A 17,511-nucleotide genomic window follows, 5' to 3' on the forward strand; every position below is an offset into this window, starting at 1 on the left:
ATATATGTCTGATGAGAGGTGTGAACTACACTGAAAAATCCTTGTTGTTTACAATAAATAGCATCTGTTATTGTTAAAGTCTACTGAATTAGGTGACAGTTAGAGACCTTGGAGGAGTGTATCAGAATTAAGAAGCTACTGGGATGAGTAGTGAAATGTATTCACTCTAAAAACATTGTTCAGCTGACAGAATTCAACTGAGGAATTACATAGAAGTCATGATTGTGATGATTGTGATTATTCATTTCACAGTATAGTCATATATAAAAAAGAATGTGACCATTTTAGAAGCAGTACTTTTAATCAGTCTATACTTTATTTAAAAGTGATGTTCATCAGTTGATCTTACATTAATAACTTATTAATTATGAATAATTGTTGTGACCTTTCTTCTCTTAATCGTAACACTGAAAGTTTATATTGTAACACCCCAAGGTGCATCTTCATATTGTTGTAATTTGTAGTATGATAACTGACCACTAGAGAGAGCTCTTTATTAAGAACATCAAGAAAAGAATCAGGCTGCAACTGTGAAGTTGATATTTTATTTATTGCAATGACAATTTAGCAACTTTGAAACATTCACACACACATACAGGCTAAATTAAAAGTCACTGTGCAATGCTATAATGTAAACTGAATCAAATTCAGTACATTTACTTTGTACCTTATGGGTCACTAAAGTATTGCTATTGAATTAATTGCACTGAATTGTCCCTGTGGGCAGCCTTACACGAATAAAGGAGCATGCATATAATTAAGACATTGACAGTTGTAACCCTATCTTGTAACCTTAAAATATAATAATAGTGTGATTATTTTTTGACAAAAATTATGTATCAAAACCTTCCTCCAAAATATATGTTACAAACAATTAAAACCTAGGCTGCATACACACTTGTCCTGTTCCAGTCCTAGTTTAGTCATGGTCTTTAGGGTTCAGGTTTAGTTCTGGGTTTAGTTGCAGTATAGTCCCAAATTTGAAGTTGAAATTTGAAGTACCAAAGATTTTTCTCACATAATGCTTAAAATGGTATTTGCATGCTGTGTAATTATCTAATGCTACTTCCAAGTTTCTGCAGCACTCCCAGGCCTTTCTCCTGGTATTCTTCTCTGGTCAGCCAAAAGGAGTCTTTGTCCTTCATGATGTTGGCCAGAACTGCTCCTCCCAGAAAAACCATGTGCTTTCTCCTCGGGGGATCTTCAATGCGGATCTTAAATTTCTACAAAAACAAAGGTGATGTTATTGAAAATGTACTGGTGAAATTTGACTAACTACTTCTGCAGCTCATTTGTTGAGCAACACATTTGACCATTTGTTAATTGCTATTGCATTGCTAATTGCTATGGTAACAGTAATATGTGGTCTCTTAATTTTCCCCCGATTCCTTACCCCTCATTCCTTCTTCTAACACATCACATTTTTATGAAGACAAGCTTGTGGCAGCCCATCTACCAAAAAAGTTACAGAGTGCACCTTTAAAACTTACAGATAGTTTTTCGGTGTCTCCATTCAGGACTCTCTCCAGGTAAAGCTGCTTGATCTCTCGCTCCAGTCGAGAGGGAAGTCCTGGGTACATGGTGGTCCCCCCAGACAAGACGATGTGCTTATAGAAGTCTGGCCTGCCACAAAGATAAATTTATTTAAACATAAGCAGGTTACAAAGATAAAATGAAATAGTGTAAAGTAAGTAATGTTTGTAGATATAATTTAAAGGTATAATTTAGACTCTATTGTTGAAGATATTTGTTACCTTAAATCAATATCTGCAGCCTGGATGGTGTTAAACAGTAGTTCGGCCACTCCAGCCCCCTCGATGTTGATGAGATGAGGCTGAAACAGAGCTTCAGGAGCCCCAAAGCGCTCACCCCCAACGCGCACCTGTCGTCCATCAGGAAGCTATGGACAACAAAAAAGTGCATCATAAAATGCAGAGAATGCTAGTTACATTTACTTGAGCAACATTTGGAGGAAATTGTACTTGTCAGAGTAGTTTTCTAATACATTACTTCTACTTGAATAATATTATGTTTACTTGAGTAAAATGTTTTAGTTACTCTTGCCACTGTGATTAAGTCTATAGTGACAAAAGCTCTATGTTGATCATATTAAATGATATGAACATTTGCACTTATTACACCTTACCTTCAGATATGATTTGATTTTGTATCTAGTCTTTGGAAATACCAGAATGTGTACATTATTGTTTTGTCTGTTTGATTACATTATAAATACTAAATTAGTTTTTAATACATTTCTCCAAATAATTTTTACTCTTATTTCAGTCATTATTTGGGTTGCTACTTACATTTACTAATATTACTTACTTAATAATATTTAAAAGTAACGCTACCCATACTTGAGTACACATTTTTGGTCACTGTACCTCTGATAATTTGACACCATGGAGTATAGATTAAAAGCTGCAAATGTAGTAGTAAAATACACATACCTCATAGGATTCAACCAGATAAGTGGTTTCATTGGCCAGTCTCTGCTCCTGTTCGATGTTGTATCCCACGTAACACAGTTTCTCCTTTAGCATTCTCACTGTCTCAAAGTCTGCTGTGTGGTTGAAGGCATAACCTCGAAGCAGCAGGAGCTAAAGAACAAGGGTGTCTTGTAATAATTGTATTCTGATGCATTTCATCCCTTTTTTCAGGCTAAGCACAGCTAATTATCTCCCTGAGTGGTTCCCAACATTTTTCTCCCTGATTGGGAAACAAGGGGTCCTTCAGGTAGCATGTGGATTAGTAATAGTGTAATTTCTGAAGCACATTTTTGTTTTTGTTGGTTAATTCATCTTTAGCACTAGTATAGCAGTAGTGTAGTCCAATTCCCCCCAATATTTCCATCAGTAAAGCTACCTCTCATGTATATGTGTGTACTAATATTCCATTTTTGTTCATTTTCTACCTTGATGAGGTACCGTGTGATATCCCGCCCTGCAATATCGAGCCTGCGAGTAAGATGAGGCAAAGAGAACCCCTCATAAACTGGACAAATGTGGGTCACTCCGTCTCCAGAATCCACCACCACACCAGTCAGCAAACCTGGAGACAGAATGAAACAGAAAGAGGTAAGCACTACAGTGTAAATATCATTACCCAATATACTTTGTATTTATATTAATGATACCTTGTGCATAGAGGGTGAGCACAGCCTGGATAGCCACATAAATCCCATGAAACTGGTACTTTTCAAACATAATTTCTGTGATCTTCTCTCTGTTCTTAATCGGGTTCATCGGTGGCTCTGTCAGCAGGATCTAAAATGGTAAATAGTGTCATTGATAAAAAAGTCTATGCCTCTGCTGGGAACCCACTTATCCTCACAACCACTCATTCTGAAGGCAATGTACAGCAGAAGTAGGCTTATACACAAGTGAAGGCAGGATATGAACCGCCTGGTAAACACAATGATTAGTAAACCCGCTGTAATAAATTCAAAATTGTAACTCCTTTCTGCCATATTGCTGCTAGTTATAGGCCAGTTTTTACAAAGCCATTGCTATTTTTTATGCTTTTTTAGCTTTGACATTACGCTTTGACTTTGAGTGATTTGTGTGTTTTTTGTTGTACCTTGCAGTCTTTTGGGTTGATATTTAGTCTCTCCGGTCCAAATGTGTGGTCCCAAAGGTGCAGCATGTCGTCCCAGCAGCGCACCATCCCATTCTCCATTGGATAAGAAACCTCCAGCATCGAACGACACTCACTCGCCTCATCTCCAACCATCAGGTCCTGGCGAAATAAAATACTTCATATATTTACCTTGTACTTAGAAATAACTAGATTGTTGAATTTAGCTTATATAAACTATTTATCACATTTTACTAGTTGTTATTTAGGACATCAAAAGGAAATACTTCAAGCTTAGAGGCATTATTGCATTAAAGAAATTATTGCCAGTAACAAAGTAACTGAGAAATATTTTAAGGTAATCAATGTATATTAAAATAGTAATACAATTATGGCATTATTCATTAGGCCTGTCACGATAATTACTATATCGACTTATCCTTCAATATATGTTAGATGCAACAATAATTTTAGGGGTCAATACTTATATTGAATATTTATTTTCATTTTACTAGTTGCAAACTTGTATTTTTCTGTACAACAAAAAGATTTGAGTTGTAGTCAAATGCATAACTTCTATGACTCTTTATAGATACAAACTAAGTACTTTAATTCTTCAATTTATTTAATGCAGTTTGTGTTTTTGTTTTTTTTTACCATATGATATATTTATAGTATAGTTTTGTTTATATGGTGATTGTCAGAGATATAAATTAGTTTCGATTTTATCGTTTATGGTCTATATTTAATGAACCAATATATCGTGCTTCAAAAGGTGTTATCGTGACAAGCCTATTATTTATTATTATTTCATTCAAAATTATTGTGAGGTAGCAATTATAGTAGGAGAATACAATATGCTTGTAAATTTATTATGCAGGAATTTGAATGAATTTTTCACTTCCCTTGTTTAAATATACAAGATACCAAACTGTGAGATTAAAAGTGGCACAGACTATATAATTTAGTGTGTATAATTTAGATAAATTGAATGAAAGAAAATAAAGCCACATGAATTAGTGGTTACAAACAAATGTTTTACCTTGATTTCATAGTTGCCCACTTTAATACTTGATCGAATTATGGGCCGACCGATCATTGCAGGAAATATGTGATCAGGGAAGTTGGAGCCAGCAAAACCACACTTGACAAACTGTGAAAAGATAAGAGAAGTATGTTGGTTGGATTGCATTAAGACATGTTAATATTTAATATCCACTACAATAGGTATTTATATTCAGTAATATATATTTATATATCTATCTATCACTCATAGATATATATCAGACATTTGGCTTAATCTAAATCAAACAATGCCAATGTGTGTAATGGTTTCAGGAGATTAGCTTTTTAATCTACAACCTATATCTGGAGGCATTGGTGGGCCTATTGGTTTTAAGTCAATGGATTTGCCTAAGTCAGTGCTACACCTCAAAGCACTGTTTCAACATGTCCAGGTGACCACAGACACATTCCTTATCTTTAGGGCAACAGAGCAAACCAGGAAGAATCTACAGACGTTTAGTAATGTGCCCACAATACAACCAGTGGCTGTATAACCTTTTATAGCCTTTTCTAAAATTACACATAATGCAAGCCACAATAGAGAAGTGTTTATAAGCAGGGTTTCACTAGAGCAGTTTCTTCCTGTTTTCTAACCAATGCGAGTGCAGTTCAAAGCATCACAACCATTTATGGCTGTGAGAGCAGAAAACATGCAATTGGCAAGTCCAGACACATGGAGAACCAGGCTGTAGTATGCACCAACTTACACCCAAGATTTTAAATGGTAATCAGTAAGCAATTGCTAGAAAGTCATCTATTAAAAATTATTATTATAAATTCCATAATTAGAGCAATGTGTCATTTAGAAAATCACAAAACAACAGGAAATGTGACTTTTTACCTACCCCAGTTCCATTGTCACAGACCACCACCTTCCTACCCTGGCTGTCCATGGTGAAATTGCCTGCAAAATCCCTCCGAACAGGACAAGACTGCAGCTAAGAGTAGATGGTAAGTTAATTAATATTACCCATGCATTAGCTACGTGTAGATAAGTGACAGGTATGCAGAAGTGCCGCTGCCTCTTCTTGTTTGAGTGGAGGTGGAGTTTAAATTGTGTGAACGCCCACTCCTGAGACAGAAAACAGGACGCACCATGAAAGTCTGTGTATAAATTATGTTATTACGATACCACCACCAATTAAAATGTAGCCTATGTACACATAGTTCAACAAAGAAATAAATAGAGGTTAAATGGAAGATTTTACATACATTTTACATAATGCTTTTACATAACTAGGCTAAATGCACAATAATCAGGGTTTGTTTTGAATGTCTTCTTGTCCCTTTGGCGGATCCTTAGCTCTGAATCTTATGGCTAAAATGCTAAATTAGATTAGCATAGTGGAGTGGCTAAGTTTAACTTCATCTTATTTACATACATTTGCGTTTTAAACTGGAACATATATTATTTATTACAGAAATATGTATGCATATAACTGTATGGAAATGTGTTTTATTAAGATGAGCTCAATATTTTGTGATTTGGCTAAACGTCAACTAGCATTGAGGAAGTAACTAGCATAGCAACTTGACTTTTACAAAATGTTCTACAAATTAAATCGCAAGTGCTGTCTTTATATCTCAAGCTAATTTTCGTGAATCATGGACACATTGATTGCAAATTTAACATTATTTGATAATACTGCATTTCCAAATAATAAGGGTTAGCATTTACTGAACAACTAGCATTAAGTACTTAGATGTTACTAACAGCTGTCTTATGCATTTTCTTATATACAAGTCAAAACATGTTTGGATAAAAATAGTTTTATTTATTTACAGATAACATGTACAAAAGTGAAAAATGGAAACACAGTGTAAGAAATGTGATGATAAGAAAGTAAGGAGTAGGCCATTGTGTCTGTAAATTAGATATGACTAATGTTAGGTCAGACAGACTCAAATGTTTGAGAGGCACATTGAGTTAAGACCAATTATTGCTTGATGTTCTCTATTTCACCTTCAGCAGAGCCCAGGACCTAGAAGATCCATGCCCAGGACCTCAAACAGCAGGTAAAATATGAGCAAGATGAAAAGGTTTTAAGCAGCATGTAACATGGGTTTTGCATATTAAGCCTCCCTGTAGTTCTTTGTAAGGCAATTGCATATGTTCATAATCATAATATTTTACTGTAATACCAGATATAATATTGGATGAACCTGTAAGATATTCACAGCAGAAGTATAATCTACACTAGATTTCTGTAGTATCTGTAACAATGGTGTTCCATTGTTTTGTTTTGTTACACCATATTACTGAAGCAAATTCCTAGTTTACATTTTGTTCACTGACAATGGCAATAAAACTTAGTCTGATTCTATAGCTCAAGCTGTTTAACAGATTTTCTCATAATACTTGGCTTATTGCTACAAATACTTGCATTAAAAGATAAATGAGATTGTTATTTGTGTAAAGATACTCCTGCATTATATTTTATAACAGTGAAGGTGATGTGTCATGGCGCATTTAAGTGCATTCTTATTTGCATATAATTTTCTGCTTTGAAAATCTGCAGCATCACAGCTCTGTTCTACTCAAAGAGCCTCCAGTGTCCACAGGCAATTCAAGAGTCTTTTGTGAATAGTTTTTTTGCAAAGGTATCATTTCACGACTCAAACTCGCTGTCGCTGCTAACAGAAATCTCCGGAGTGGATGCTCCATTGCCCCTGTGATCTGCCCCTGTGCTTGAGTCGCTGTTCTCTGGACTACCCAGACGGTGGCGCTCTTGTGCTGAGTTTTCAGGAGAGCTTTCTGATGGAAGCAGTGAGGAGTCCTGCTGCAGTCTACACAGGAGAGAGATGAGAATTAGATAACCAGGTACTGTAACTTTAAACTCTCAAAGTACTATTATGAAAAACAAAATCCTTATTTATAGTTGATTTCAAATGCTGCCCTGAATAGTAACTCCATCTATACATTGTTCTTTCTTTACAATGCAATTTCATTTTTTAGATGTCCTATTTGTGTCTGTGTCTGCTATTTGTTGTCAAAGAAGAATCAGTAAGCAGCATCGTAATGTAATTTAACATTCATTTACATTTCATTTAAAATAAATACTATTCTAAATGATAAAACTGGGTACAGTCTAACTGCAAGTAAATCAACTTTTTCTGCAAAACAATAAAAGCAAACCTGGTCAACCAGAGAGTTTAGGACCTATAACTATGCTGTATTTTGTTTTAGTCTGTGCATTATATTACCTAACCATAGCCTATGTATGTTTTTTTTGTTTTACTTAATACCAAATACAGATGTAAAAAATTAGACATACCTGTTTTTAGCAGAGGCTGCACGGTCTCTTTGCCGCCTGTTTTTGAACCAGTTTCCAACTTGTGTTGGAGTGAGTCCCGTGGCTTGGGCCAGATGTCGTTTTCTGGATGGATTTGGGTAAGGGTCCTGGAGGTACCACTCTCTCAGTAAACTGCGAGTCCGCTCCTGCAAAAACAATTTTATTCTTCAGACACATCCTCAACTTTTGACATTTGAAATTTCAAACAGTGACATGCAAAGTCTTCTTATGATGTGATCCCATTCAATCTCATTGTGCATAATCATATTATCCTAGATCTAAATCCACTATCAAATTAATTCTAGGCTAATGTATGTCTATTAAAAGAATCATCTTCTTAAGTGGATTAATATGGTCCTGAGAAAAATGTTTCTGCTGAGCAGTTCTTTCATGTAGCCACTAGAGGGCATTTTAACACATCAACAAAGCAGTAAACCAGAGCAGAAAGTTAAGCATCAAGCATCTCTGCTCGTTCACCTGTCTGCGGTGTAAGCAATCTCCATGTTTATGTAAAAATTTATCTGTGGGATTATATTGAGTTTCCCCGCCTCATATATTGAGTATTCACATTTGAGTCTATTATTTTAACGGTAACCTAATCAAAATGGAATATGTTTTAGTGTATTCGTATGTTTGACTGTATGATATAATAGCCTATCAAATTTATGTTAGGTTGAAAAAAATACACCACATTATTGGAAACAGTTTAGGTAGTTTGTTGGAGACGTCTCCTGCGCTCTTGAATGGAATTTTTACCTTGAAGCAGTGCGTCTTCTGCTCTCCGTCCCAGATCGTTCTGGGCAGGGGGAACTTCTTGCGGATGCGGTATTTATCCACGGGTCCTAGTGGTCTTCCCCGCAGCCTCTCCGCCTCCCGGTAGTGCGCGTCCAGCCACAGGTCCTGGAGTTTGGCGTGGGACTCGTGCGTAAAGCGGTGGCTCTGGAGGATCTGGTAAAGCGCCTCGAAGTTACCTCCGTGAAACGCGACCAGAGCTCGGGCTCTCATAACGGACTCGTGCCGGTTCAGGGCTTCCCCTGCGGATCCTGGCACAGCGGCGGGCAGAGACCACAGGAACCGGCCCAAACGCTCGATGTCCCCGGTCTCCTCCAGGTTCTCACATACTCGGGCCACTTGGTCCGGGGTGAACATTGGCAGTGGAAACATCTTCGCGTGTTTCCTTTTAAAAGTTTTCAAAAGTTCATAAAGCGGAGCGTCCGTGCGTAAAGTCCGATAAAAGCGAAGTTTACCGGGTCCTGAGCATCGCTGTCTTATGTAACGGAGAAATCCTCCTATAGAGACCAGTGTTGTAACTCAGCGGTCAGCTCGAGCTTTGAGAGGAGGATCCAATAAAGAAGCGGGACAAGAAGTCAACTCGTATTTATAGCTTGATACAATTAGCATCTCTGCAGTTGTTTTGAGAAGGATTATACATCCCGGCCATTAGCTTCTTAGCGGGGGGTAGTGTGTACAGAGGTGACGGCTGATCAGCTTGTTTGGCTTAGCCCGAGGATACATTGACTGCCAGAATGACTGCAGTGAGCAAACAAGCAAAGATAGCTTATTTAATAGGTCGGATCTGGAGACGTGCCCTAGAGGGATGGTGATGAGGAGGAGAAACGGCAATACAACAGGCAATTAGTCATTTAACAAGAACATGAAGATTGTCTGACTCCTGTACAGAGGAAAATGTCAGAACCGTGGTTGATCCACAATGCATGCTTATTGTAGTGTGAAGTTACTATTTTCAGATTGTAGATTGTGCTGATGGTTATATTCAGAGTTAGGACAGAGCCAGTAATAAATAATAAGTTATCAAATAGAATTAGCTAAAAAAAAAAAAAAAAAAAAAAAGCTAAAAAATAGAATTATAATAATGATTCAGTTAATTGTGTATTTAAATAATTAATAAATAATGGTGGCCTCAGATATTTTTTTTATTAGTAAGGAGATCCAGTATTCAATTTATGCAAAGCCCTTCATAAACTCATTGATTTAAAAGCGAGCTTTTTGAATTCCTTCTCTTCAATTAAAAATAGGCCTATCGATCGTCTTGCATATTCTACAATTATATATTTGCCTCTATATTATTTTTTAATTGTAAATCCTTTGGTGCCAATTTTGATATATAGAAATGAGTGGGACAGAGTGCTAGCTGATACATTACGATATAATAATAAAGACCAAAAAATAAATCTTAACTAAATTCATATATATTAGGCTATTATTAACCTATTCTATTCATCACCTATTATAATTAGTTGCTTTCCAGTAGTGTATTTAATTAAAGGTTGTTTTTGCTGAGGTACTGCAACCAAGAAACTTGCCTCAGGGATTACTACAGTTTGTTTCAGTCTTATCTATGGGTTTCTAATTGAGGAACATTAGTACCGTTGCAATAGTGATAAACCATTTAATATATAATATTATAGTTCTTAACATGCTGCATGTAACAAGACTGTCTGTCCTGTCGCTAGACATTGATGTGCAGTGGAGCGATTCCAAAGTGCAGCATTAAGCATTAGTTCTATCCCTGTGATCAGGGCAGCTCATTAATCAGTCTTAGGATAATTTTCTTATTATAAATCAGGTTAAGGGTCTTGTCAGCATCTGTCAACTCAAATACAAACACGTGAACCCTGAATGCTCCCTGTGTTGTAGTTGGCTGTGTCACTTATTATACTACCCCGCTCAGTCGAACCAAGACCAGTTTAGAGGATAATCTGTGTAATTATATTGATTTATCCCTAAACAATAGCGGCCGCAGCAGACGCTCAGATTTACATAAAGGTTGCAGTCAGGTGAAGCTGCTTTAAAATGAGGTGAGGGGCTCTAATGACTGACTCCAAATCAGATTTTCAGACAATGAGTTGATCCAAAACATCTGGGATTTTTAGACTGACTTCAAGTCCAGTGATGTTTTTGTGAATGCCACAAAGGATGTTTTAGTGTGAGTCATTTAAGCAAAATGCTTTATCTATTAAGCTTTATATTATTTAAATTACTTTAGATTACTGTATTACATATTATTTGGTTATGTAGGAATAAATTAATTTCACAGTTGTATTTATAACACAATATCGCAATAACCACTTCCTTCCAACAGATCTAATTGGTTAAGTAGGAATAAAATAATTTCATATTTTATCTATAATGTAAATGCAATTACAGATTTTTCTTTTTCAAACTGTAAGACCTCACATTGTGCATCAACTGTCTAAATTTTCCCAGTGTTTTTTAATGTAGAATTTTAGGTTGTTTTTCAGCTAAAAGAGTGCATCTATAATGCAATTGTTAATGCCTATCCATGGCTTTCAGAATGATGAAAAGTTGTTTCTGTTGCTGCAGCAATTAAATATTTAAAACAGAATTTTACATCATTTGAATGGTCAGAAGTCCTCAAAATGGTATTTATAAAAAGAAGCTGAAATCGATCAATAGATTTACCTTTTAACATGCAGGGATATGTTTTAGATCAATGGATTAAAATCCTAGGTGGATTTGTTTTTAGAAACGTTGTGATTGTGGATTCCAGTAGAGAGATCGTACTACCAGTTAATCTAACCATTAAAACCAGTTTAACTATAATCTCACTATTACAAGTTTGAATCATTTCCCGTCATCTTCATTTTACACGTCCTGCTCATTCTGTGTAACACTTTGGGAGCAGACAGAACCCAAATCTGTTTAAGCCTCTCCGAGCTGTGACCAGGCTGATAAGATGGAGACGAAGGATGCGTTTGAACAAGGAGATTGTTGTATTTTGTGCTTAAATTTGTCAACACCTGATACTACGGCTCCTGCGCTACTGTTTTCAGTATGTATTTGTCTTATTTCGGGTCTTGCTGCTGTGTAAAACAATTTATTTATCAATGCTTTTTACAGTCTATAGCTACCCATGCAGGGTCAATACATTTTTGTACTCAAATCCATCCTTAAATATATTTTTTGTAGAATATTTTACAGAGGGTCCCCATTTACAACAAACTGCCATGTTGTGAATTGTAACTTGCATAGTAAAAAATTGGCTAGGGATCAAAATTTGGCTTTGCCAATCAATTGATGAACCAAAAAAAAATTTAAAATATATTTTAATATAAATACTTAACTTTTACAATGTAAAAAAATATTCTATTCGATAATGCACTGTTCAAAGATTTTAGTATCAAAATGAAGTGTATATGTTGCGCTGGTCCAGTCTTGGACAAACAATGAGGATATCAGGTATGAAAACCTAAATCAACCCAAAAGGCACATGATTTGTTGTACCACCCCCAGTATATAAGTAGCAGTTTTTGTAAATATTGCTAATTAAATGGTAGAATTAATCTGCTTGTTAGTCACTAATCTAAGTCTGGCATTATAAATACTATGTTATTAAAATATGGCCTCTTCTTGGCATAATTAATTAGAGTCCTGCTCCGATGCCCCCCATGCTTCAATACAAGACCTGTAGCTTTTGCCTCTTTGCGGGGGGGAGGCGTGTGATGGTGCCTGGGGCGATTTGGGTATTACCACGTTGTATAAATCCACACTAAATGCAATTAACAAGCAATTGGGAGGAGAAGTAATTAGTATTATCTGCTTATCACCGACAACCCATTCTGAGGAAAATGGGTTAGAAAACACACAATGACACTCACACAGGCTAGGCCCCGCAGGCAAATGTGTAGCGGCTAATTACAAGGTCATTTGCAACTCAATAGCAGTATCCTCTCAGACAAGCCTAGCCCCATGCACTAGCTAACCCCCTCCCCTCCAGTGTTAGCTTTAGCTCTCAGACACCATAAGCACCACTAAACAAACTACAGCAGTCACTTCCTCCTTTGCCACCGCTGGCACTGATAAGAGCAGATCTCCTCATTCAATAGACACAGCTGATAAAAAAGCCCAGAGGAATGCAGTCGGTAAATACTGAAAAACACATTTAAGTACAATGGCTGCAGTCAAGTGTCATGTGGTAATTACATGCTTGTCAATTGAAATTCCCACACATCTTGAAAAACTGGTTAAAAATTTAATTGAATTTCTTTAAAGATGCGCCATGTAGCTTTTGAAGTGAGTACACCCCCTGCATGTCTCCTTGGAGATGTTATTGCTCTCCCCGAAATGCTTCACGATATTGCGCAAGTTATCTATCTTGCCTTATTCAATTACAGGCATTTTATTGCTCAGAAATATCTTGAAAAATATGAATTCTCATTGTGAGTGGGTTTACCCTTCCACAGATCTGACATACTTAGCCATGCTTATTGAAATGAGCAGGGGGTGGACTTTCCACTTGAAAAGTTACGTAGTGCACCTCTAATCTTTGCTTAAATGCATACAATTGTATCAAACTGTAATCACTGATTATGGGATAGGAAATATAACAAATGGCAATATCACATAAATTGTGATCTCACCGTACAAATTTTGAAAGACTGTTATATTGAGATTCAGTGCCTCTCTGTTTAATGTAGCACCATGCTAAACACTTTTCACCAGCAACTCTACCTGTTGGCCAGCCTCTATTAGGCTCTGAGTGAGTGATCTTCATTGCCCAAGGACTTATAGTTCGGTTATGCTGTTGTTTTATTGGGCAAAATCAGTGCAAGTGCATCAGTGTAAAGATGAGAGTTGAGATAAATTCCACTTTACTTTAGCATAAAGAGAAAATTATGCAGATTGTGGTTAGCATCCTTTAACATAAATTCAGTCTACATTTACATCATCATTTGAGGTACTGTTAAAACACCCGTGTCCACAAATGCAGTGATGTTTCATGGGAATCCAGTCTTTCCAGGAACGGATTGGTTGAGATAAGGAGACAGCCTTAGACAGTATCACTGCTCTGTTTGTGGAATCAGCTTACATAAACGCTCATTTAAGCCTTTTACAAAACACCTTTGTGCAAAACAGGCCTGAAATCACTGCAGGCACTCAGCTTGATATAGTACATTGCACTATACTGACTTTTTAAACTATGTCATAATTAAACTATGTCATGATGTTTGTGCTCAAAGAAGACACTTTTTTTCCTCCCCTCAGATTCCAGTGAGTGACAGTGGCACTACATTAATCGCGGTCAAATCAAATTCATGATCTAGTTGGCGTAATTTGGAACATTTGGGTTTGATTTTTCTACTTCTGTATACTAAAAGTTGCTTTACAACAAGTCTATTGCCGTAATCATATATTCACTGGGGCAAAAATCTGGCCTTACTTCGATGCCTTTGGCCTTACTAACTCCACCATTATATTATAAATTATTATATTGAACAGAATAAATAGACCCAGTAGGTTGATGACCCAATAGCTCTCTCCAATGCTGGTACCTGGGGTCAAACTAACCTTTTGCTAACCTTTAAAAAGTAATTCAAATTCATAGGTCATAGTGATCTTATGGCAATGTACAGTTATACATAACATGACAAATCGGAAGTATCTTTCTAACTAACCCATATGCATGTGTATTGCTCTCACATTAACGGCTTAGTGTTATGCTAATCCCACCTGGCACTGGTTACAAAACGCCTCCATTATGTGGGAATATCCTCCTTGTGCTTCCTCGTTCATATGTAACAGGTGCTGCTGGAGTTGTTTAGGAATCCCTAGGGCTTTAAGGTGGGACTTATTTTTACCTAATGCTCTAATGCTCATTAATTCCTGCTTGGGTGACTTACCTCCCCCTGATCCGCTGGACGACCTGACCCAACCCTTCCTCTCTGCTCCATTCTGCCATAGTTGCCAAGTTTGCGTATTTATATCAACTTTGGGCTTCTTTTTTTGGAAAGCTGCTTGGAAATTTTGAGAGTTGCGGGTCTTTCAGCTCCAGTTTCATGTCGATAGAGCCTTTAATGACCATACAAAGTTTTTAAACCATTGTTGATGTGAACTATGCAAATAAAATATGTGCATCTTCAACTAATTGCTTCTATTTAGGGCTTCTATTTGTAGGGCCCGGATCACTTGCTCTGGGCTGTTTTTCAAAGATTTAGTCACTTGTTGTTCTCTGAAAATCTGGCAACCCTCTGCTTCTCTTTGGCGGGAACAGACAGGTGATAGGCAGATAATATGTCATTTTCAGAGTGGTAAAAGGCGGGAAGAAGTTGCCGCGCGATAGGGTTTAGACGTTATTAGAGCTACCACCTGTCCAAGGATATGGGGATATGGGTCAGAGACTGACGTTAAACAGATCAATATGTGTGGGGTAAATAATATGGACACAGAGAGGCTGACTGGTTGTATTGACAAGTTGTTACTCATTCTGTTGATATGCGTAATTATATTTTTATTTACACACAAGTAGTCAAAAGATAATAATAATAATTATTATTATAATAATAAGTATTATTATTATTATTACTACACATATTTCTTGCTTTACCTAGTACAGCTACAATGTTTTTAGTGGTTTATTTACTTGAAGGCAGTTTTCACATTTATATAGAAACAAAATTCTGCAAAATAAATTAATCTGAAATCCCTTAAGAAAAAACAAATGCCCACACCGTAAATTCTTGTGAGTGGTGAAATCGGATGTTGAAATTCGCTGGTAGATTTTATTGATTTTGTTGAAAGTTGTATAGAGTGATCCTTTGATATAATGTCTGACGATCGATCGGGTGACAGCTAAAGTTTAATCCGCTTTATAAATCCCAATTAATCTCATCTTCATCTGCTTTATTTGTCTACGTTCTCTTGTCTACAGGGCATCTGATATGATCTGGAAGAAAGGATTTTAAATTGAATTTCAAGCTTCATCAGGTTCATAGTGTGCTTAATTTGATGAAATGAGCCCCCACCTCTCAATATGGATGTTTTTGACAGACCAGACACACCCAATGCTCATTTTTCTTTGCTATTAGATAGTTAAATAAATAGTTTATTCATTACAAAACCTGTTCATGAGATTAAAATTTTATAGGACACTTTTCCCATTCAAAAATTATATTTGTAATATTTTATTTCAAATTGTTACTCTTTATGGCAACAGTCCAGATTTTTTTATTATTCTGAAATCCATTGATACTTTACCCGTTGTTTGGACACAAAAAATATGACAATAAGTAATGTGTTAAATACAGCTAATTATAGGTCTTTACATTGTATTAGAACATTGTTCTAATCTCAATTGTTTTCTCAACATGTAGTTTTTCAAACCTCCAGTGTGCACGTTTTGTAAACAGTGGGTCATTGTATCATAGCAGGCTTCATCTGTTACTAAATGATAGTGATTTATGAGCCTTGCATTAGCGCATCGATCGAGCCAGAATTAACTCACTGTACAAGACGAGGGCAGCATATGTTGTGTTGCACTGTTATGTAATTTCAATTGGACTCATAAACACACAAATATTGATTAGTGGATTGCAGAGCTCAGGATTGTGTTGTAACACACCATGGACCTTTCTGTTGGCCTAATGTTAAACCAATGGAGATTTTAAGAGAAATACTAAATACTAAAGTTAGTATTGATTCAAAATTATGTGATGGATGCATTTATCAGTGACCCAGTCGCTTATCACATTGTTCCACTGCTCTTTAGTTTACTTTTTAATTTATAGTGATGTGGATTTTTTTTGAGCTGATACCTATATTTGATATTTCTCTTATTGCTGTTGTCTATAGGCACTTTTACCAATACCGATATTAAGATTTAAAAACCTATAACAAGGCCCACAAATTTATGTTGTGTTTATATATACATATATATGGGATATAACATTGTTTGTTGTCCATTTTGTTGTTGTCCATTTTCACTCAGTCTGTTCAAAAAAACTAAATGTAATTCAAGACAATCTGAGAATGTCACATAGTCACACAGAGACTGGAGTAAAAAATATTGGCGCCAAATATTAGTCAATTTTTTTCCAATACCTCTCAATACTAATATCTGGAAAAACCTTCTGATATTACCGATACTAGTGAAAAGAAACGAGAAGCCTTTCCAGTTTCTTCTCTAACCGTTCCCATGTCCCGTGTTTTCCCTTTCACCATAAAATACATTTTGTGGTGAGACCAAACACACAAGACACTAAAATATCCGCCACAATACCTGGACGTTTTGCACTTCATCTAAAAAAAGTGAATTTCATCAATAAGTTTTACTACATTCATGGGTTACAGCTTTCTGTGTATAATAATAGAATACATAGAATAGTATGTTTTTGCCCTTGTTGATGGTCGTTGAGCGTTCTACAGGGCTCATGTGACAGCCGGGGCAAGAGGCTAAGAGGTGTTAGCACTGGTGAGAAGGATTAGTCCGATCTCTTAGTCCTCCTTTTCTTTCCCCGGGGCTGTGTCATGTCTCATTACTGCTGTCCGCCCGCGTGGATCGTCGTCTGGCTTTAGCGGGATGCGTTTAAGGCCCGGGCAGGTTGGGCATCCAGGAACACCAGATTTAGATGAGCAGTGATACGTGTGGCCTTCTCATGAGAGGCTTTTTGCAGTAAGCAAACAGGTAAACATCTCTCAAAGCTGGCATTGATGGCAGCTAAGCCCTCCCTCGTTTAAGTGAAACGGAGGGCTATATAATTCACAGACCTGCCCAGGACTATCCTACTAAAATAGATACAGTTTACCCGGCAGTTAG

The 17,511-nt window shown here is 36.6% G+C and overlaps 2 protein-coding genes across 2 annotated transcripts; both read right to left on the minus strand.

Moving 5' to 3' along the window:
* Positions 1-532: 532 nt before the first annotated feature.
* On the minus strand, positions 533-5,653 carry zgc:101810 (uncharacterized protein LOC493612 homolog). The gene is made up of 9 exons (XM_033983277.2): positions 5,490-5,653; positions 4,622-4,732; positions 3,583-3,741; positions 3,140-3,269; positions 2,918-3,054; positions 2,454-2,603; positions 1,755-1,900; positions 1,491-1,623; positions 533-1,223 (listed from the first exon to the last, which is right to left on the minus strand). Exons 1-9 carry the CDS (start codon positions 5,535-5,537, stop codon positions 1,053-1,055), a joined length of 1,185 nt encoding a protein of 394 aa, XP_033839168.1. The 5' UTR covers positions 5,538-5,653; the 3' UTR covers positions 533-1,052.
* Positions 5,654-7,253: 1,600 nt separating this feature from the next.
* Positions 7,254-9,263, minus strand: six7 (SIX homeobox 7). The gene is made up of 3 exons (XM_033983726.2): positions 8,694-9,263; positions 7,920-8,083; positions 7,254-7,431 (listed from the first exon to the last, which is right to left on the minus strand). Exons 1-3 carry the CDS (start codon positions 9,099-9,101, stop codon positions 7,254-7,256), a joined length of 750 nt encoding a protein of 249 aa, XP_033839617.1. The 5' UTR covers positions 9,102-9,263.
* Positions 9,264-17,511: the final 8,248 nt, after the last annotated feature.

This window comes from Periophthalmus magnuspinnatus, chromosome 18 (assembly GCF_009829125.3).
Source record: "Periophthalmus magnuspinnatus isolate fPerMag1 chromosome 18, fPerMag1.2.pri, whole genome shotgun sequence".
NCBI lineage: Eukaryota > Metazoa > Chordata > Actinopteri > Gobiiformes > Gobiidae > Periophthalmus > Periophthalmus magnuspinnatus.